Consider the following 20,847-nt stretch of genomic DNA (forward strand, 5'->3'; position numbering starts at 1 on the left):
ACCTTCCACGGCGCGCGGGGCCCGCGTCTGGACGCCCCGGCCCAGGGCTCGAGGGGGTCGCGTGCTTTCGGTCACCCGCCTCCTCTTCTGAGCACAAGGGTCGCAACGCCGCGGCCTCTCGGCCATTCCCTCCGCGCTGCGCGGAACAGCCCGCGGGGCGGGGCGTGCCTGGACCCGAGGGCAACGCCGCACGCCGGCCCTTCCCCAGCCCACGCCTCCCGCAGTCGCGAACTTCGGCTCCCCGTGGCTCCGGGGATCCCAGGGACCGACGCCCACTGCATCCTGGGAGTGGTAGTTCCCGAGCGCCACCGGCCTCGACCTGAACAATGGGAGGAGCCCGCGGCGAGAACCACACCTCCCGGCTGCCCGGGAGCCGGCTTTCTGGGTCCCTTCGGACCCCATAGAGCCAGCTCTCGCGGCCCTAGCTCCCGGCGGTGGGAGCGAGGGGGCTGGACTACATTTCCCGGCGGCCTCTGCGCCTCCGCCCTCTCGGGTCGAGATGAGAGGTCTGAGCTCCCCAGGCGCGGTCTAAGGGTGACGGCCGACCGGATTCGGACTCCCGTTCCCGTGGTGCCCCGCGCGAGGCCGGCCCTGTCCCCGGCTCCCGCCGGCCCCGCCGCGGCGCTGGTTGTTGTCGTGAGCCGCAGCCGCCCCGCCCCGCCCCTCCTCGCCCTCCCCTCCCCCGGCCCTGCGCACGGGGCGCCCCTCCCCCCGCCTCCCCGGCCCCTCTCACGGTGCCAAGATGGCGGCGGCGGCGGGCGGCGGCAGTTGCCCCGGGCCTGCCTCCGCGCGGGGCCGCTTCCCCGGCCGGCCGCGGGGCTCCGGCGCGGGCGGGGGCCGCGGCGGACGGGGCAGCGGGGCCGAGCGAGTGCGGGTAGCTCTGCGGCGCGGCGGCGGCGCGGCGGGGCCGGGCGGAGCCGAGCCCGGAGAGGACGCGGCCCTGCTCCGCTTGCTGGGGCTCCGCCGGGGCCTGCGCCGGCTCCGCCGCCTGTGGGCCGGCCCGCGCGTTCAGCGGGGCCGGGGCCGGGGCCGGGGCCGGGGCTGGGGCCCGAGCCGGGGCTGCGTGCCGGAGGAGGAGAGCAGTGACGGGGAATCCGACGATGAGGTGAGGCGGTCGGAGGCGTCCCCAGCGCCGGGCGGGGCGAGGCCAGGGGCTTCCAGGGGTCCGGGTGGCCCCAAGGGATGGCGTGGGAAAAGGGGTTCTCAAGGGCCCTGCAGACGAAGGGGCCTTGGGAATAGGTGTGGGAGGAGGTAGTCTGCATGGGGCTGTCGGCGGAAGGGGCCTCTGGAGGTCGGTGGCGAAGCCCCGGCTGCAGCTGGGCGCTTGGGCCCGAGGCAGGTCCTGCTGAAGTGTCCTGGGCTGATCCTTCTTGGTAGCTGGCCCCGCGGGGGCAGTCGAGGTTTGGGTGGGAAGGCTGTGGGGACTGCATCCCCGGCCGGTGGTGGTTGACAGCAGCAGCAGCATGACTTCAGAGGATCCAGACTGGACGCTGGGCTCTCACCTGTAGACTGACCGCCCTGCCTCGTAACCTCTGACGCATCCCTGGCTTTTGCAGTGCCCCAATTCCTCTTCCGACCTAAAGTGGAGAGAGGGTAGAGAGGCTGAGCGAGGGCTTCCTCTTCAGGTCGTGGTTTGAAGAGAGATAGAATGCAGTCGGAGAGGACTTTCTGGCAGGTGTGGGTTGTATTAAGGCAGTCTGTGGCCACCTGAGGGCTCAGAGTGGATCCTAATATAAGAGACCATTTGATACACCCTACTTGGGTGCCCCTACTCCCATTTTCACTCAGGAAAGAAGCTGGTCTGAGAGCGCATAAACGGAGGCCCCACATTCCCCCGCTCCCCCACCCCAAGTTACAGTGTGAGGGAACATGAGGGTCGTGCCTATTACCTGATCTCGGAGACCCTGTTAGGTTCCTTTCTGGGCCAGCAAATCACTGATGGCTGGTGTGGTCTGTGCCAGGGGGTGGGGTTTCAAAATTCCCTCTGCCTCCATACCTAGGGAAACATCCCATTTTCTACTCCCCCCAACTTCCACTCTTTTTAGTTCCAGTCTTCTTAGTTCTTTGTAATTAGGGAGGGGTACATTAAAGGGAAAACTGGGGTATTCCTCGATACCTGAGTCCCAGGTGGAACAAGGGCTTTGGCACTGACTGCTGTTTCTCCCCTCCACCCCTGGTCCCCTAAATCAGGAGTTTCAGGGTTTTCATTCAGATGAAGATGTGGCCCCCAGTTCCCTGCGCTCTGCGCTCCGATCCCAGCGAGGTGAGTGATGGGGAAACTCTACCTCTACAGCTTTATAGGAATGTTATTCTCGCTTTCCGTGTCAGCTTTTCCCTGTGCAACTAGAGTCTCCATCAGTTACCGAGTGCGTTCTGTGTTCAAAGCCCAAGCTAGACTGGGCTGTGGGGGAAACAGACAAGTAAGGCTTAGTCCCTGCCCTCCTGGAGTGCCTTCCTCAGTCGGCAGGGCTAGCTTGACCCATCTCCCCACACCTATTCTCCTTTTAGGTCGAGCCCCCCGAGGTCGGGGCCGCAAGCATAAGATGAGCCCCCTTCCGCCTCCTCGCCTAACAGATGTGGCTCCTACTCCCCCCAAGACTCCTGCCCGGAAACGGGGCGAGGAGGGCACAGAACGGATGGTGCAAGCACTGACTGAACTTCTCCGGCGGGCCCAGGCACCCTCAGTCCCCCGGAGCCGGGCATGTGAGCCCTCCACCCCGCGCCGATCTCGGGGACGGCCTCCAGGACGGCCAGCAGGCCCCTGCAGGAAGAAGCAACAAGCAGTAGTGGTGGCAGAAGCAGCTGTGACAATCCCCAAGCCGGAGCCCCCACCTCCTGCGGTTCCAGTGAAACACCGGACTGGCAGCTGGAAGTGCAAGGAGGGACCCGGCCCCGGCCCTGGGACCCCCAAGCGTGGAGGACAGTCTGGGCGAGGAGGCCGTGGAGGCAGGGGCCGAGGCCGAGGCGGGCTCCCCCTTGTGATCAAGTTTGTTTCAAAGGCCAAAAAAGTGAAGATGGGACGATTGTCCTTGGAACTCGAATCAGGTCAGGGTCAAGATCAACATGGGGAAAGCTGGCAGGATGCCCCCCAAGGAAGAGTCGGAGCTGGACAGGGAGAGGGTCCTTGCTGGAGGAAGGAGCAAAAACTGGAGGAGGAGGAGGGAGAGGAGGAGGAGGAGGGAGAGGAAGAGAGAGAAGAAGAAAAAGTCGAGGAGGCGGAAGAGCGGGAAGAGAAGGCTGTGGCCGAGGAAGAGGTGATAGCTGAGGAGAAGGAAGAGATAAAACTGCCATCGCCACCACTGACTCCTTCGACCCCTCCACCTCTCCCACCTCCCCCACCCCCTCCGATGTCTCCTCCATCCCCACCAGGCCCGCCGCCTCCCCCAGTGTCCCCCCCACCTCCTTCATCGCCTCCGCCTCCTGCCCCAGAGGAACAGGAAGAATCCCCGCCTCCTGTGGTCCCAGCCGTGTGCTCCAGGAAGAGGGGCCGGCCTCCCCTGACTCCCAGCCAGCGGGCTGAGCGGGAAGCGGCTCGGGCAGGGCCGGAGGGCACCTCTCCTCCCACTCCAACCCCCAGTGCCACCACAGGAGGCCTTCTTGAAGACAGTCCTACTGTGGTCCCCAAAAGTACCACCTTCCTGAAGAACATCCGGCAGTTTATTATGCCCGTGGTGAGTGCCCGCTCCTCCCGCATCATCAAGACACCCCGGCGATTTATAGATGAAGATCCCCCCAAGCCTCCAAAGGTGGAGGTCTCACCTGCTCAGCGACCTCCCGTTGCCATCTCCCCGCTCGCCCCCCAGGAACCAGCGCCAGCTCCCTCTCCCCCACGTGCCCCAACTCCTCCATCTAGCCCTGTACCGCTCCCCGAGAAGAGAAAGTCTATCCTAAGGGAACCCACATTTCGCTGGACCTCGCTGACCCGGGAACTGCCCCCGCCTCCCCCTGCCCCTCCACCGGCCCCACCCCCACCCCCGCCCCCGCCTCCACCCCCACCGCCTGCCCCTGCCATTCCATCCCGGAGACCCTTGCTCCTTCGAGCCCCTCAGTTTACCCCAAGCGAAGCCCACTTGAAGATCTACGAATCGGTGCTTACTACTACTACTCTTGGGGCCCCCGAAGCCCCTGAGCCAGAGCCGCCTCCCGCCGATGACTCTCCAGCTGAGCCTGAGCCACGGGCAGTGGGCCGCACCAACCACCTCAGCCTGCCTCGATTTGCCCCTGTGGTCACCACTCCTGTTAAGGCCGATGTGCCCCCTCCTGGGGCTCCAGCTCTGAGCAGTGGGCAGCACCCTCAGGCTCAGCTACAGCAACCCCTGCCGGCCTTGCATGCCCAGCTGTTGCCCCAGGCACTACCACCCCTGCAGCCACAGCTGCAGCCACAGCTACAACTGCAGTCACCACCACAGCAGCCACTACCATCACAGCAGTCGCCGCCACCACAGCCTCCACTAACGCAGCAGCTGTCGCCACTGGAAAAGGCCCGGATCGCAGGCTTGGGTTCCTTACCACTGTCTGGTGTGGAGGAGAAGATGTTCAGCCTCCTCAAGAGAGCCAAGGTGCAGCTGTTCAAGATCGACCAGCAACAGCAGCAGAAGGTGGCGTCTCTGACGCCGGTGAGCATGGCCCTCGGCCGGGTGCCTGTACCTCAAAAGTCTCTGCAGCTCCTTAACCTCTTGCCTCCCGAGACACCCTCCAGCATTGCAGGGCGCTCTCACGGCCGGTCCTTCCCTCTCCCTCAGCTTCCTGCGTTCCTTCCCTCCCCTCACGTTAGTCCCGTGGAAAGTTCCTAGCCTCTGGTCCTGTTTGTTTTCCCACCAGCCGAGCCCTGGCGGGCAGGTGGAGGAGGGCGTGGGGACCGTCAAGCAGATACCAGACAGAGGTTCCGTCAGGTCCGAAGATGAATCGTTGGACGCTAAGAGAGAGAGACCGTCGGTATGAAGTGGGCGGAGGGCCCTCTGGAGACAGCTGGCTGCGGGACACAGGGGCAGCTCCCCACATGTGTTCCCGGTTTCTCCTTCCCCAGGGCCCCGAGTCGCCTGTGCAAGGGCCCCGCATCAAGCACGTCTGCCGTCATGCTGCTGTGGCCCTGGGCCAGGCCCGGGCCATGGTGCCTGAGGATGTCCCCCGCCTCAGCGCGCTCCCTCTCCGGGATCGGCAGGACCTCGCCACGGAGGGTAGGGCTGGGTGTGTTGTGGGAGATTTGACAGCTGTGTCACGTTTGGGGTGAGTAAGTGCACCAGGAGCTTAGGCGAGTGGGAGCCGAGTCGGGTGCTTGGGGTTAAGAGGCACGTGAGTTGAGGACTAGGTCTTAAGCACTCGGGCTTGGCGGCACCCGGCATCTGTACCCTGCGGGAAAGTGACGACCAGGTTGCCGGTTGAATGGCTGGAGGGGGGAGCAGAAGTGAAGCAGGATGCCTGGTGGCTCTGTGGCTCCATCTCCTCTCTGCTGTGCTAGATACTTCATCAGCTTCTGAGACGGAGAGTGTCCCGTCGCGGTCCCAGCGGGAGAAGGTGGAGTCCGCAGGACCCGGGGGAGACTCGGAGCCTGCAGGGTCCGCAGCCACCCTGGCTCACGCACCGCGGCGCTCGCTGCCCTCCCACCACGGCAAGAAGATGCGAATGGCGCGGTGTGGACACTGTCGGGGCTGCCTGCGTGTGCAGGACTGTGGGTCCTGTGTCAATTGCCTGGACAAGCCCAAGTTTGGGGGCCCCAACACCAAGAAGCAGTGCTGTGTGTGAGTAGCTGGGGTACAGCTTCCTTCTCACCCGTGGTTGTCAGTCACCCAGGCCTCCTGCCCCGCCAGAGCAGTGGGATTGGCATCCTGGTGGAGAGCTTCCTCTCTTCCCCCAGACCACAGTCCCCTACCCTGGTGACGTGCTGCTCCCCTCCCCAGATACCGTAAGTGTGACAAGATAGAGGCTCGCAAGATGGAACGACTGGCTAAAAAAGGTAACAAGGCTTGAGGCGTATTTCCTCATGCGTCTTGTCTTAGCTGCGTGGAGGGAGGAACCCCGTGTCTTCTTTGCTGTCCTCCGTTTTGCCACCCCGCATCTTTGTTGCCTTCTCCGTCGTGTGCTGCTCCTGCCCCTCCCGCGCCTGTCTTCTGCCCCCCTGCTCTCTGCCTTTTCTCCACTCCAGTGCCCCGTGTCCTTGACGGAGCTCAATTCTACTAAGTCCCCTGTTCCCACAGGCCGGACGATAGTGAAGACGCTGTTGCCCTGGGATTCCGATGAATCTCCTGAGGCCTCCCCTGGTCCTCCAGGCCCACGCCGGGGGGCGGGAGCTGGGGGGCCCCGGGAGGAGGTGGCGGCCCCCCCGGGGCCCGAGGAGCAGGACTCCCTCCTACTGCAGCGCAAGTCAGCCCGGCGCTGCGTCAAACAGCGACCCTCCTATGATATCTTCGAGGACTCAGATGACTCGGAGCCCGGGGGTCCCCCTGCTCCCCGGCGTCGGACCCCCCGAGAGAATGGTGAGGATTGCTTGTTGCTTCCGCTGTCAGTCCTGTCATTGGTATGGAAGGGGTGGGGCTCCCGGCTCCAGGGCTCCGTGGGTGTGACAGAAAGTAGCTCGAGGACAGATGATGGAGGTGGTTTTCGGCGGACAAGGAGAGTGGTGTGTGAGGTTTTCAGTAGCTTATTGAGTGAGGCCTAAGACTCATCACAGTGGACCTTGGCTAATTGAGAAAGGCCTTGGGGATCCGGGTAACGCTTGGGGGTTATAGAATCGGGCAGTGGAGGGGGGAGACCTCACTGCTGATGTGTCCTGCCTAGAGCTGCCAGTACCTGAACCTGAGGAGCAGAGCCGACCCCGCAAACCCACCCTGCAGCCTGTGTTACAGCTGAAGGCCCGCAGGCGCCTGGACAAGGTCAGCAGGGCCGAGACCCCAAGCCCTGTGGGAGACAGGGCTCTCACCCTCCAGGGGCTTCCTGGCAGGTCGGGCTCCTGGGCTCGCCCGGGTGCTGTGCTTTGTCCACACCAGAGGGTAGGCCCTCGGGTGAGTCTGGCGTCTCCTCCCGGAACACCATTAGGATCTGGGCAGAAGCCAGGGCTGGGCAGGTTGGGGGAAAGGCCAGGGAGAAGTCCGCAAAGGATGGGTCTAGCAGCGCGCTCTGACCAGTGCCGTCCCTCCCAGGATGCTTTGGCCCCTGGCCCCTTTGCTTCTTTTCCCAATGGCTGGACTGGAAAACAAAAGTCCCCTGATGGCGTGCATCGAGTCCGCGTGGATTTTAAGGTACGGCATTGGTGGAAGGAGGGGGTGGGGGGACTGTTGCCGTGACTTGTTGAAAGAAACTTGTTAACTGCTTCTGAGAAGCCAGGACTGTCAGGGTGGATCTGTCCCGGGTTCCTGGCTGCTCTCTGATTCCATGTTTTCTCTTCCCTCAGGAGGACTGTGACCTAGAGAATGTGTGGCTGATGGGCGGCCTAAGCGTGCTCACGTCCGTGCCAGGGGGCCCGCCGATGGTGTGCTTGCTGTGTGCCAGTAAAGGCCTGCATGAGGTTGACCCCTGCCTTTTTTCACCCCCAAGTGTCCATTGACCCTCACTGCCTGACTTCTTGGGCTCTCTCAGTAGGGCCTCGTTCCTCGGTCTCTTGGCCTCACGCTGGGGCCATCGTTTGCTCTCCTCCACCCCAGCTGGTGTTCTGCCAAGTCTGCTGTGACCCTTTCCACCCCTTCTGCCTGGAAGAAGCCGAGCGACCCCTCCCCCAACATCACGACACCTGGTGCTGCCGTCGCTGCAAGTTCTGCCACGTCTGTGGGCGTAAAGGCCGGGGATCCAAGGTTTGGGCTCGGGCCTTGGGGTAGGTGGAGGCATGGAGGAGAGGGGTATCCCTGTGCCGGCCGACTCTGCCATTGCTCTTTCTCCAAATCCAACAGCACCTTCTCGAGTGTGAGCGCTGCCGCCATGCTTACCACCCAGCCTGCCTGGGGCCTAGTTACCCAACACGGGCTACCCGCAAGCGGCGCCACTGGGTGAGAGATGAGACCCGCGCCCCTTGGCCCTGGGATTCTCTTGAAACACCCCACCCCCCAAGCCTGCTCTAGGCCAGGGCTCTTGTGAGAAGGGGAAGGTTGGAGGTCCTTAATGGGACTTTGGTGAACATGTTTCCTTTTCAGAAACTTCATGTAGATAAGATTTGTGGTAGAATTTGTGTGGAATGGTCTCAGAGGCTCCTGCATTTTATAGCCCCAGACTCAGAATCTCCTCCTACCTCCCTTTCTCCTCTCTCCCCCCTCCCCCCACCACTTTCCCCTCCTCTGCGTCTCCCTCTGGCCTCTTTTCTCTTTCTCCTCTTCCTGGTACTTGCCTCCCCTGTACATTTTTGCTCCCTTACCTGTGTCCTGCCTGCCCTCCACTTCTCTTGGCCTGTCTTCCTCTTGCGCTGCCCAGCTGGTGTGTGGCTCTCCCCTAACATCACCCCACTCCCCAGATCTGCTCAGCCTGCGTGCGCTGTAAGAGCTGTGGCGCGACTCCAGGCAAGAACTGGGACGTCGAGTGGTCTGGCGATTACAGCCTCTGCCCCAGGTGCACTCAGCTCTTTGAGAAAGGTGGGGACCTTTCAGGTGAAATGGACCCGGGGGGGCCCGCCAGGGAGTGGGACGGTGTCCTCAACAGGCAGTTAGAAATGCCCTTTTTTAGGGGCTTTCCACCCTCTCCAACCATGGAATCCTCCCTTCTGTCCAGGGTACGCAGACTAGAGGGACACAGAGCCCCTCTCAGGACAGCGAGAGTACAGGGCCTGGAACCCCAACCTCTTGGTAGTCCCTGAGATAACCTCCTGCAACCTCAGGCGTCTACTGAGCCATTTACAAACCTGGACTTTCCCCATTTATTCAGGCGCCAAGTCAAGCAAGACCCTATTCTTTGTGAGACTCTGGGCTGTAGAGTTAGAAAATACCTTTTCCTCAGGCAGCTTTTTGGGAATGGTAGCGACCCAAAATGGAGCATGTTGGACACCCCCACTGTAGCAGTCAAGAGATGGCTGACCCCCAGGCAGGGTACAGTACCTCAGCCCCTCTGACTTCCCCTCTACTCCCCTTTCTCTCCAGGAAACTACTGCCCGATCTGCACCCGCTGCTATGAAGACAATGACTACGAAAGCAAGATGATGCAATGCGCGCAGTGTGACCACTGGGTGCACGCCAAGTGTGAGGGCCTCTCAGGTGCGTGGGTGGGGGACCTGGGGTGGGGCCTGACCCAAAGGGGTCCCTGTCCTCTTCCCAGCAACCCTCAGAGGACCAGTGGACTAAATATCCCTGGCAGTGTCGGGGTGCTCATAACCCTCCCACCCACCCAAACCATCGTTTCCTTCACCCTGGTTCTAGATGAAGACTATGAGATCCTTTCGGGGCTGCCAGACTCGGTGCTTTACACGTGTGGACCGTGTGCTGGGGCTACGCACCCCCGCTGGCGAGAGGCTCTGAGTGGGGCTCTACAGGGGGGCCTGCGCCAGGTGCTCCAGGGCTTGCTGAACTCCAAGGTGGCAGGCCCACTGCTGCTGTGCACCCAGGTCTGGAGAGCTCAGGAGGCGGGCAGGGTGGGGCCAGACCAGCACTAGCCCGGCTGACTTCCCCTCTTTTTCAGTGTGGGCAGGATGGAAAGCAGCTGCACCCAGGACCCTGTGGTCTGCAGGCCGTGAGTCAGCGCTTTGAGGAAGGCCACTATAAGTCCGTGGTGAGTGGGATACAGGAACAGGTGGGGGCTTGCTGGGGTGGGGGGCGGGCCTGGATCCTAACAAAACCCCTTACAGCACAGCTTCATGGAGGACATGGTGGGCATTTTGATGAGGCACTCTGAAGAAGGCGAGACCCCAGAGCGCCGGGCCGGAGGCCAGACAAAGGGGCTGCTACTGAAGGTGCGCTCTTTGGGAGATGCCTGTAGGGTGGCCTGAGTGGTAGTGGGAGGAAGAAGTGGGTCCTCCAGACCCTGCCCCCGCCACCTCCTGGGGAAGCCACCTCTCATCCTATTAACCCACTCCCCAGCTGCTAGAGTCTGCGTTCGGCTGGTTCGACGCCCACGACCCCAAGTACTGGCGACGGAGTACCCGGCTGCCAAAGTGAGCAGGGCTTGGCCCAGGAGGGGAACCAGGGAGTGAGGGCACCTGGGAGTCCAGGGGTCCAGGGGTCCAGCTGGACCAAGAAGAGACGAGGAGCGATTTAGGGTCTGGAGGGTGGTGGAACCGGGACAGCAGCCTGGTTGGTTCTAGACTAGCAGAGACTCAAAAGTGAAGTAGCTCTCAGTCTGCTGCTGCTTTGTGCAGAGCAGTGCTGGGGCTGGGCAGGCAGTGCTGGCCCGGATGACCAGAGCAGTGATGAGGAAGCCGAGGGGGCTGTGGGAGCCCAATAGAGTCGCCTGGTAGAGCCAAGGGGGTAGAAGAAACGACATGAAACTGAAATGTGGAGACAGACTATAGGTCTGAGGGACATCATTTCCTGTGGCATAGTGGCATGAGAGGCTTGGGGCGGGGGGGGGGGGTGTAGAGATTTCCGTGTGGACAGAGACAGTGTCACGGCATGGTTAGGCTGACACCACAGGTGGGCCATGTCCAGCCACCTTGTTAGCCCTGTCAGACGCTGACCCCGCCTGTCCACAGCGGAGTCCTTCCCAATGCCGTGCTGCCTCCATCCCTGGACCACGTCTACGCTCAGTGGAGACAGCAGGAACCAGAGACCCCAGAATCAGGACAGCCTCCAGGAGACCCCTCAGCGGGTGCTGGTGAGTAGGGGCTGCAAGGCGGAGCCCTGCGTCAGGGCGCCAGCTCCGGGTCCTGATGCTTAGATTTCACTTCCTTGCCCCCCAGCTTGCCAGGGCAAGGATCCAGCTGCTCTGTCACACCTGGAAGACCCCCGCCAGTGTGCGCTCTGTCTCAAATATGGGGATGCAGACTCAAAGGTGAGGGCCCTTGCGTGAAGCCCCAAGTTGTGAAGGCCAGGCCTGGGGCAGCTTCCCTCACACCACCACTCCTCTGTTCCCAGGAGGCGGGGCGGCTCCTGTACATCGGACAGAATGAGTGGACACACGTCAACTGTGCCATTTGGTCAGCTGAAGTGTTTGAGGAAAACGATGGCTCCCTGAAGAATGTGCATGCGGCCGTGGCCCGCGGGAGGCAGATGGTGAGGGCACGGGCCGGGCGGGGGACCGGGAAGAGCCCTCTTCCAGGGGCGACGGCACTCTGGTCACGTGCTCCCCCTAGCCAGCCTGCACTGTTCATCCTCGTTACCTTTCTTCCTTGTCCTGGGCTTCTGGTGCTACAGCTATCACTATTTTTCCCGTTGCGCACGCTAACCGGAGGGGGGCCGGGTCTGGAAACGCAGTTAGAAGCCCTATTGGTCAAAGCTGCGCTGGATGCTCTCTGCACAGTGTGACGTTCAGCTCTGTGTCCCTGTGAGGCGAGTTTCCTGGGTTAGGGCTCCTGCCCCCAGAGCAAACTAGGGTGGTCCTGCGGAGTGCCTCAAGATCCCTGCGGCAGGTGGGGTGGTAGGGTGCCTGTTGCAGGGCACACAGGTGAGGCTCAGATGGAGTAGGACAGCTTCCATGTTAGCGTGGGACAGACGACGACTGCCGCTCAGGAAGAGGTCACAGTTGTGATTTTTCTCCCTGCTGCAACACTGTGCTTCAAAACATTTGAAGGGCCTCCCCTGGTGGCGCAGTGGTTGAGCGCTGGGCTGCGAAGCTGCCCGCACCCTCTGCAGTGCTGGTTCGATCCCCAGGCACCGGCGAGGGTCCCACATGGCGTGACAGACCTGCCACGCCCACTGCTCCCCTCAGCAGTGTATTTCGTCAGTCTGCCTGTTCTGTTCCCTGCTCCAGCTCTGGTGAATTCTCTCACCCTCCCATGCTTCTGACTGTACCCAGTGCTTGTATAAATAAATTAATTAATTTAAAAAAAAAGCTAAAAAAAACAAAACATTTGAAATAGTTTTGATGTGCACCTGGCCCTGGATGCAGCTGGGGGAGAGGTGGTGTTTGGTGAGTGCCTTCGCTCTGTGAGGCGCCAGGCTTGGCAGGTCCCCGAGCAGAGTCTCAAGGACAGCAAGGCTGAGTTTCAGACCCTGGCCGCGGTCACTGGCTTCTCCCCTCAGCAGCCCCTTCCACCCGCAGCGCTGTGAGCTCTGCCTGAAGCCTGGTGCCACTGTGGGCTGCTGCCTGTCCTCCTGCCTCAGCAACTTCCACTTCATGTGCGCCCGGGCCAGCTACTGCATCTTCCAGGATGACAAGAAAGTTTTCTGCCAGAAGCATACAGACCTGCTGGATGGCAAGGTGGGCCAAAACTGGGGGGGAGATAGCGCTCCCTTGCTTTTTTATCCCCTTCCATTCAGGGGCCCCCTCTGTGACCCCTCAGGCCTGGCCCCTGCTGTGTCTCAGTGTCTCCTCCTTGTTCTCCTGGCGTCCTTTAGCCAAGCCCCCGACTGTCCAGTCCCTGCCAACAGAACCTTCCCTCGAATTCCCCTCGCCACCCACCAATCCAGCAACCCCATTCGCCACCTACCTCCCAGGAGATCGTGACCCCTGACGGATTTGATGTTCTCCGCCGAGTCTACGTGGACTTCGAGGGCATCAACTTCAAGCGAAAGTTTTTGACGGGTCTCGAACCTGACGCCATCAACGTGCTTATTGGTAAGCTGAGTGCTCTGCACCCAGTCTCCCTTACCCTGCTGACCCCACTTTCCTGACTTTTCCTCTGCATCATAGGCTCCATCCGAATTGACTCCTTGGGTACTCTGTCTGACCTCTCGGACTGCGAAGGACGGCTCTTCCCCATTGGCTACCAGTGAGCAGCTCAGGGGGCCTTGGCGGGATTGGGGGACGCCAGGACTGGATCTCACTTCCCAAGTTGTCCTGACCCTCTTGTCCCACATGTCCACCCGACAGGTGCTCCCGTCTCTACTGGAGCACAGTGGATGCTCGGCGGCGCTGCTGGTATCGGTGCCGAATTCTGGAGTATCGGCCATGGGGGCCGAGGGAAGAGCCGGTTCACTTGGAAGCAGCAGAGGAGAACCAGACCATTGTGCACAGCCCTGCCCCTTCCTTAGGTGAGGCCTCAGAACTACCTCATTTTCTTCTCTGAGTGCAGCCTTCCCAGATGGTTACCCACCACGCTTAAGCTGATGACTGGGCATTTGTGCCAGGCATTTGCACTTAGCATTTCACAGGAAGTGAGCGAAGAGCATCGTGCCTGGGGGGAATGGCAACTTCTGGGGAAATGTAGGGAGCATTTAGGCCACCTGACTTGGACTACATGCTCATTTAACGCCCCACCCCGCGCCCTGTTGTACTGCCACTTGAGGCGGCAGTTGTGCTCCCCGTAACCTGGTGGTGGAGCCAGGATTTGAACCTGGAACTGCTTGATCCCCATACTGGCCCTCTGACACCACGCCGGCACATGCGTTTCGGCTGCGAGCTAGATGGCAGCTCAGAGAATGAGCTTGGAGACTGGCAGAGGGGGCGGTCATTGCGGGCGGTGTGGAGGAAGAGCTTTGGACTGTTTGTGGATAAGGGGCCTCGTCCCCGGCAGAGCATGACATGAAGTGTAGAGGGGAGACGAGTGCCGTCTCCCTGGCTGGAAACTGGGACTGTTGGGAGGAGGAGGCAGAGATGAGTGTGCACAGATCGGGTGGAGCCAGGTCGTGGGGAGTGTAAGCATCAGCATGGGCGGGTGTGTTTGATGTGGCCGGGATGTGCCGAGCAGGTAAGAAAGTGGTAGGACGGGCCTTGCTAGAGAGGGCAGTGCCCCTCTTGGCATATGGAACCTCAATCAGAGAAAAAGCAGTAGGCGGCTGGGGAGGGGGGAGATAGAGGTGGAGAAACGGGTCACAAAGGGGGCCTGACCTAGTTGTGTGGGGGTTTTGCAGAAGCCACGGAGGAGTTCGGGGCCCGGGTGATGACTGGGAATCAGTGCGTGTTGTGACGTGGTCGAGTGGAGACGGAGGAGCGAGTGGCTGAAAGCAAGGGGAGGGCGTGTGATTGAGTCCTCAGCAGGCGGGCCTTGCCACCCATGATGAGTTTCTGTTGCTTCCTAGAGCCCCCAGATCATGTGGACCCCCCGCCAGACACAGATGCCCTTATCCCGGGAGCTCCTGAACACCACTCACCCATTCAGAACCTGGACCCCCCACTTCGGCTGGATCCAAGCAACCCGCCTCCTCCAGCCCCCCGTTCCTTCTTGGGGGCTCGAATCAAAGTGCCCAACTACTCACCATCCCGGAGGCCCTTGGGGGGTGTCTCCTTTGGACCCTTGCCCTCCCCTGGTGAGTACCTCAGAGGGTCCAGGGGAGGGGAGGGGAGGGGAGGAAAAGGGGGTGGGTGGGACAAGGCAAGAACTCACTGACCCTGACCCTTCCCCAACAGGAAGTCCGTCTTCTCTGACCCACCACATCCCTACAGTAGGAGACCCGGACTTCCCAGCTCCCCCCAGACGCTCCCGTCGGCCCAGCCCCCTGGCCCCCCGGTTGCCACCGTCACGACGGGCCTCCCCCCCTCTCAGAACCTCCCCTCAGCTCAGGGTGCCCCCTCCTACCTCAGTCATTAGAGCCCTCACACCTACCTCAGGGGAGCTGGCTCCCCCTGGCCTGGCCCCATCTCCCCCACCACCCTCTGAAGACTTGGGCCCAGACTTTGAGGACATGGAGGTGGTGTCAGGACTGAGTGCTGCTGACCTGGACTTTGCGGCCACCCTGCTGGGGACTGAGCCCTTCCAGGAAGAGATTGTGGCCGCCGGGGCAGTGGGGAGCAGCCATGGGGGCCCCGGGGACAGCTCAGAGGAAGAAACAAGCTCCGCCCCTCGCTACGTCCATTTCCCTGTGACTGTGGTGTCTGGTCCTGCCCTGGCGCCCGGCCCCCTCTCGGGTGCGCCCCGCATCGAGCAGCTGGACGGAGTGGACGACGGCACAGACAGCGAGGCTGAGGCTGTCCAGCAGCCGCGGGGCCAGGGCACTCCTCCTTCAGGGCCAGGAGCAGGCCGGGCTGGGGTCATCGGGGCTGCCGGGGACAGGGCCCGACCGCCTGAGGACTTGCCGTCAGAGATTGTGGATTTTGTGTTGAAGAACCTGGGGGGGCCGGGGGAGGGGGGTGTGGGGCCCAGAGAGGAGCCCCTCCCTCAACCACCTCCCATAGCGAATGGCAGCCAGCCCCCCCAGGCTCTCCCCCCCAGTCCCGCTGATCCCGCCCGGACATTTGCCTGGCTCCCTGGGGCCCCAGGGGTCCGGGTATTGAGCCTTGGCCCCGCCCCCGAGCCCCCCAAACCTGCCGCATCCAAAATTATCCTTGTCAACAAGCTGGGCCAAGTGTTTGTGAAAATGGCCGGGGAGGGTGAACCTGCCTCACCCCCAGTGAAGCCGCCGCCGCCTCTCCCTCCACCTCTCCCCCCCGCAACCCCTGCTTCCTGGACTCTGCCCCCAGGCCCCTTGCTGGGTATGTTGCCAGTGGTGGTCCGCCCTGCCCCACCCCCGCCACCCCCTCCATTGACACTGGTGTTGAGCAGCGGACCCCCCAGTCCACCCCGCCAGGCCATCCGCGTCAAGAGGGTATCCACCTTCTCTGGCCGTTCCCCGCCAGCGCCTCCCCCAAGCAAGGCCCCCCGGCTGGAGGAAGATGGGGAGTCCTTGGAGGATCCCCCCCAGGGTCCAGGGCTTAGTGGCAGCGGGTAAGTGAATATCCTGAGGCAGTGGAAGGAGGCCAGAGCAGCAGGCTACAGGGAGCTCAGCCTTCTTGTGCTTCCCCCCAAGGTGCAGCCGAGTAAGGATGAAAACGCCCACAGTGCGTGGAGTTCTAGACCTGGATGATCCTGGGGAGGAAAGCCACAGGTGAGTGGCCAGTCCCTTTTCCCCAGAGACTCTGGGACCTCTGTCCCTTCCCTTTTCTGACAGGTCTCTCCTCATAGGCCCCTTCAGGACCGGTCCCCTCTGCTGCCACTTCCAGATGGCGGTGCTACCCGGACATCCGATGGTCCCCCCGACTTGCTGCTCGAGTCCCAGTGGCACCACTACTCAGGTAGGGATCAGCCTTGCCCTCTCACCATCTCCTCACCAGTACTTGCGTCAGATGCAGGATTGCTCCACTTCCAATGACACCCACTGGGCACTGCACACTGCACCTCTGCCTGGGTGTAAGGCCAAGGCTGGGTGCTGGAGTTAGCGAGAAGCCCTCCGGGAGCTTATAACTGGTGGCAAAAACAAGGTGTAGCGCCGCGTGAGAGGTCTCTTGAAAGTGGTTTGACTGACAGACCCAAGAGCCCAGGGAGGGATTCAGAGCCCAGTGTCGGAGGGGCAGGTACCTCGTAAACTTGAGGATGACGGTCTGGGGATCAACCAGAAAGAACAGAACCCACCTGAGACCCAGAGGTGTGACAGAAACAGGAGGAGATCGGGGAGGGGTCTGAAGATGTCTCTAGAGTTCACACGAAGAGAATAAGCCGGTCCATTTCCCTCCTGCTGTGTCCGCAGTGGCAGTGCTCCTCGCGTGCAGCCAGCCAGCCCCGGGGGAGGGAGCGGTCGGCTGCCCCACTGCCCTAGGACGCCTGCCTGTGGCGGGGCCGGGGTTGGTGTTCCGTGAGCAGGATGGGGAGGCTGTTCAGAGTCCAGAATTGAGAATTGTGGCTGACGGAGCCGAAACAGCACCCAAGGTCTTTTTGCACTTTGCCAAAAGCTAAGCAAAGGTTCTGGGTGAAGGAGGTGGGGCAGGGCAGCAGCTTAGAAGGGTTCAGTGTGAGGACTGAGCAACGCCAAGGACGAAGACAGAGGAGGGTCATGAATGGAAAAGGAGCGGCAGGATCGAGGCCCGGTGTGTTTGGTGGGAGCCCTCTCGGAGGGGGCGGGGCCGGGGGAGGTGTGCTTGTGGAGACACCCGTATGCAAGGGAAGTGCTGTTCTGTTGTCACGGGGGCCAGGAGGGCACTGGGCCACAGCTAAGCAAATTGGCACGCGAGCAACCTGGGGCTCTTCGTTCCTTGCGATGCCAGCCCTAGCCAGAGGTGTGGGTCAGCTCAGCTGCCGGCCGTGGAAGCGGAATGACGTGGCCTGAGAGTGTAACTGAAAGGCTGCGTCCCCGGCTCAGAGCATGTGGGTTTGGCAGTGACCAGACAGTCACTAGCAGGTGCATAGCACCTGGAAATGACACAGTGAGGAAGAAGCCAGGGAGAGAGGGTCTGGGCCGGGGCCCTGTAGCCCCCCTGGGATGATCAGAGACCAGAATGGAGTTGAGGGCGGGGCAAGGACTAAGGGATGGCAGACCCTGGGGCACTGAGGCCTGGGAGATGCCGTGGGTCAGGTCTGGGAGGGCACATGGGCAGGCAGGTTGGTCCGGAAGAGTGATGGGAGGGAGAAAGTGGCCACGTGAGTCCTGCCTCCTAAGCGCGCCTCCCTCAGTGTAGAGCGCCCCACACCGCTGGAGAGCAGGGGTCAGCCCCTGGTCCACTCCCCTGCGGCCAACGGCAGCATTTGTTGTGCTGATTCCTCCCACGTGAAGCACTTCTCCCCTGGCTCCCAGCACCCTCCTTCCTCCCCCTTCCCCCCCTCCTCGCTGCTGGTGCCTTCCAGCGTCCCACCCTCTGGACATGGGTGTGTGTCGTAGCGTTCTGGACTTGACTTTTCCATGTGCACGCCCAGGGTCTCTCCTCTAGCTTCCTGGCTCTAGACCGCTCCCCGCACACACACACCTCACTCACCCCAGCTTACTATCTGTGCTCCTGTTGCCGTGCCCAGCTGCCTGCGCACCAGCTCCACCAACGAGCTGCAAGGGGGGGTTTCTGCGAGGAACCTTAGACTAAGCACGTCTGACACAGAGCCCTGACCTTCACTCAGAACTCGCTCCTCCCCACCCCCACCCCTCCCCACCCCCACCCTGCAGTCTCACTCAGCAAGTCCTGTCCCGCTCTACCTTTAGCTCCTGAGAAACCCCTTCGGTACTTCATGATGTCTGTGTACTTGAGTCTGTGAGTGCGGGCCTCTGTAATGTTGGGTCGTCAAAGTCATGAGGTATTTTTTCTGCTTTTCTTTTCAAGCAAAAATGCATCATGACTTTTCCGACAACTCAATAATATGTTTCGGAAATGTGCTGGTATGAAAAACGTGCAGAATATAATTCTCCGGTATTTTCAGTTTTATATGACTCAGGGCAGGTGAACATTTATGGTAAGCGGGTCTCAGTGAGCCAACAGTGGGGCCCACAGAGCCACAGCACTGCAGGTCTCTGTGGAACTGTGCATTTACCCAAGGAGGTCTGCAGAAGAGGCCCGTCCGACCCCAGATCTGCATTTATGCCTGGAGGAAGGGAGAGCATTGGGGAACTGGGGGCTTCTGAAACCAGGAAAGGTAATCCTCATCTACTTTGACCTGCCCCTTGGGACCAGGTGAAGCTTCAAGCTCTGAGGAAGAGCCTCCATCCCCAGAGGACAAAGAGAACCAGGCCCCAAAACGGGCTGGCCCGCACCTGCGCTTTGAGATCAGCAGTGAGGATGGGTTCAGCGTGGAGGCAGAGAGCTTGGAGGGTGAGTGGGGGGTGGTGTGGGCAGGGAGGGCAGGTGTCCCAGAGAACACCATTTGGACTCTGCTCGGTCTCTGCCCTCTCCCCAGGGGCATGGAGAACTCTGATTGAGAAGGTGCAAGAGGCCCGAGGGCACGCCCGGCTCAGACATCTGTCCTTCAGTGGTAAGCGGGGCGTCCACAGGGGCACTGGAGCCTGGGCTGACTTCCTGACGTGGCTTCTGTGTCCTCATCGCTGACTTTCCCCAGGAATGAGTGGGGCGAGGCTCCTGGGCATCCACCACGACGCTGTCATCTTCCTGGCAGAGCAGCTGCCGGGCGCCCAGCGCTGCCAACACTATAAGTTCCGCTACCACCAGCAGGGAGAGGGCCAGGAGGAGCCACCCCTGAATCCCCATGGGGCGGCCCGAGCGGAGGTCTATCTCCGGTGAGAGGTCTGGGGTGTGAGGCTTCGGTTGGGGAGCTCAGTGGGAATTCCCAGGGGTGGGAATTAAGTCTTTGTCAATTAGAAGCAGAGGCCTGGGGAGGTGACATCAGGCTGCTCCGAGAATGGCTTCTCGGGTGCCCAATCGGGAGAATGGTCCCCTTCCCTCTCCCTTCCCCTGTGTCTTCAGGTGTAAGTTGTAGTATTTCTCCTGCGCAACCAGCAGTAGGCCCAAGTCCCCCAGATAGGCAGCGTCCCCTTGAGGGAATGGCTGCGAGCCGCCCTCTTTCCCTTCCACCTGCAGGAAGTGTACTTTCGACATGTTCAACTTCCTGGCCTCCCAGCACCGGGTGCTCCCTGAGGGAGCCACCTGCGATGAGGAAGAGGATGAGGTGCAGCTCAGGTCCACCAGGTATGGAGGGCAGGCCAGGGGGCTGGGGGTCTGTTCGGGTCTTTAAAGCAGTGACCAGGGACAAGACAGGTCAGTCCTGGGTACCAGCCCGAGTAACACCGCTGTCCCCCACCAGACGTGCCACCAGCCTGGAGCTGCCCATGGCCATGCGCTTTCGCCATCTCAAGAAGACGTCCAAAGAGGCTGTGGGTGTCTACAGGTTAGCGGGGTTAGGGGGAAGATGCCCCTTAGGTGGATGGACAGGCACCCTGGTGTGGGGCTGTCTTGGTCCTGTCCCCCTAGCCCTGAGTGCCCCCTCCCCACCCTAACCTGCAGATCTGCCATCCACGGGCGGGGCCTGTTCTGCAAGCGCAACATCGATGCCGGGGAGATGGTCATCGAGTACTCCGGTATTGTCATTCGCTCTGTGCTGACTGACAAGCGGGAGAAGTTCTACGACGGGAAGGTAGGCTCCGCCGGGCCACTGGCGCCTGCCAGGTGGGCGAAATCGGGCTGGCCCATGGGACAGAACACCGACCGCGCCTGCCCCCCCCTTTAGGGCATCGGGTGCTACATGTTCCGCATGGATGACTTTGACGTGGTGGACGCCACGATGCATGGCAACGCCGCCCGCTTCATCAACCACTCGTGTGAGCCCAACTGCTTCTCTCGAGTCATCCACGTGGAGGGCCAGAAGCACATTGTCATCTTTGCCCTGCGCCGCATCTTGCGTGGTGAGGAGCTCACCTATGACTACAAGTTCCCCATCGAGGATGCCAGCAACAAGCTGCCCTGCAACTGTGGCGCCAAGCGCTGCCGTCGGTTCCTTAACTGAAGCCGTGGCTGCCCACCATGACCCCCGAGACCCCTGCTGCCATCTGGCCCCTAGCCTGGGGGTTCCCGGTTCCTCCCGGAGCATCTCACCCCCACCCTCATGTTCAGGGTGGATGTGGGCGTGCAGGTGGCAAGGGCCCTGCCTCCACCCCTCCGGTCCACCCAGCAATCGCCCCCCTACGTGCCCTGGGGGCCCAGGATGTAGATATTGTACAAAGGTTTCTAAATCCCTTCTTTTCTATGCACTTTTTTATTTAAGAGGGTGGGAACCCAGGTGGGAACCCCCCACAATAAAGTCTGTCAATGTTTGGAGAGGTGGTCTTGCCCTTTGTCTGCTGTTGGGGGCAGATGGGAGCTCCTGTTTCTGTGTCCCCCATGCCCATCCCGAGCCAAGGAAAAGCCCATCAGGCTGGACAGGTAGGTGAGCGGCAGGCGTCAGTGGGCTGTGGGGTCTGCCATGGCTGCAGAGCAACAGACAGTCTCCGTTTCCCGAGTGAGAGCCCAGCTGGGCCCTGGCAGGTGCGTTCTCCCGGGCTAGCAAGTTTTCTTGGAGGGGCCCTGGCTGCCCAGAGGCCAGCTCTCCCACACCTGCTCTTAGTGGGGGGCGGGGGGAGATGGGCCCCTTTGCTGCAGGAAGGGGAATGAGGGTGTCAGTTGGGTCTTGGCCCAATTAGGGCTGTGTTGCAAGAGGGCCCCATAATGAAGCCAACTGCAGGC

The 20,847-nt window shown here is 61.6% G+C and overlaps 1 protein-coding gene across 2 annotated transcripts; it reads left to right on the forward strand.

Annotated features, from left to right (window-relative positions):
- Positions 1-742: 742 nt before the first annotated feature.
- Positions 743-20,240, forward strand: KMT2B (lysine methyltransferase 2B; the record flags this gene model as incomplete). Of its 2 annotated transcripts, none has more annotated exons than XM_084256797.1 (37): positions 743-1,105; positions 2,191-2,263; positions 2,509-4,616; positions 4,822-4,935; positions 5,027-5,177; positions 5,459-5,738; positions 5,898-5,953; positions 6,195-6,473; positions 6,775-6,869; positions 7,137-7,235; positions 7,388-7,501; positions 7,638-7,784; positions 7,881-7,976; positions 8,435-8,552; positions 9,054-9,167; positions 9,330-9,514; positions 9,589-9,678; positions 9,755-9,859; positions 9,987-10,060; positions 10,598-10,713; positions 10,805-10,896; positions 10,980-11,117; positions 12,106-12,264; positions 12,501-12,621; positions 12,697-12,775; positions 12,877-13,037; positions 14,025-14,252; positions 14,353-15,646; positions 15,729-15,806; positions 15,884-15,993; positions 18,349-18,486; positions 18,572-18,646; positions 18,731-18,908; positions 19,210-19,317; positions 19,433-19,516; positions 19,633-19,762; positions 19,856-20,240. In XM_084256797.1, 37 exons carry the CDS (start codon positions 743-745, stop codon positions 20,129-20,131), a joined length of 8,226 nt encoding a protein of 2,741 aa, XP_084112923.1. In that variant the 3' UTR covers positions 20,132-20,240. The 2 variants fall into 2 exon arrangements, with proteins under 2 accessions (XP_084112923.1, XP_084112922.1); XM_084256796.1 differs by having other exon boundaries at positions 14,353-15,636; positions 15,698-15,806.
- Positions 20,241-20,847: the final 607 nt, after the last annotated feature.

Source organism: Talpa europaea, assembly GCF_964194135.1.
Source record: "Talpa europaea genome assembly, chromosome: 16".
Taxonomy (NCBI): Eukaryota; Metazoa; Chordata; class Mammalia; order Eulipotyphla; family Talpidae; genus Talpa; species Talpa europaea.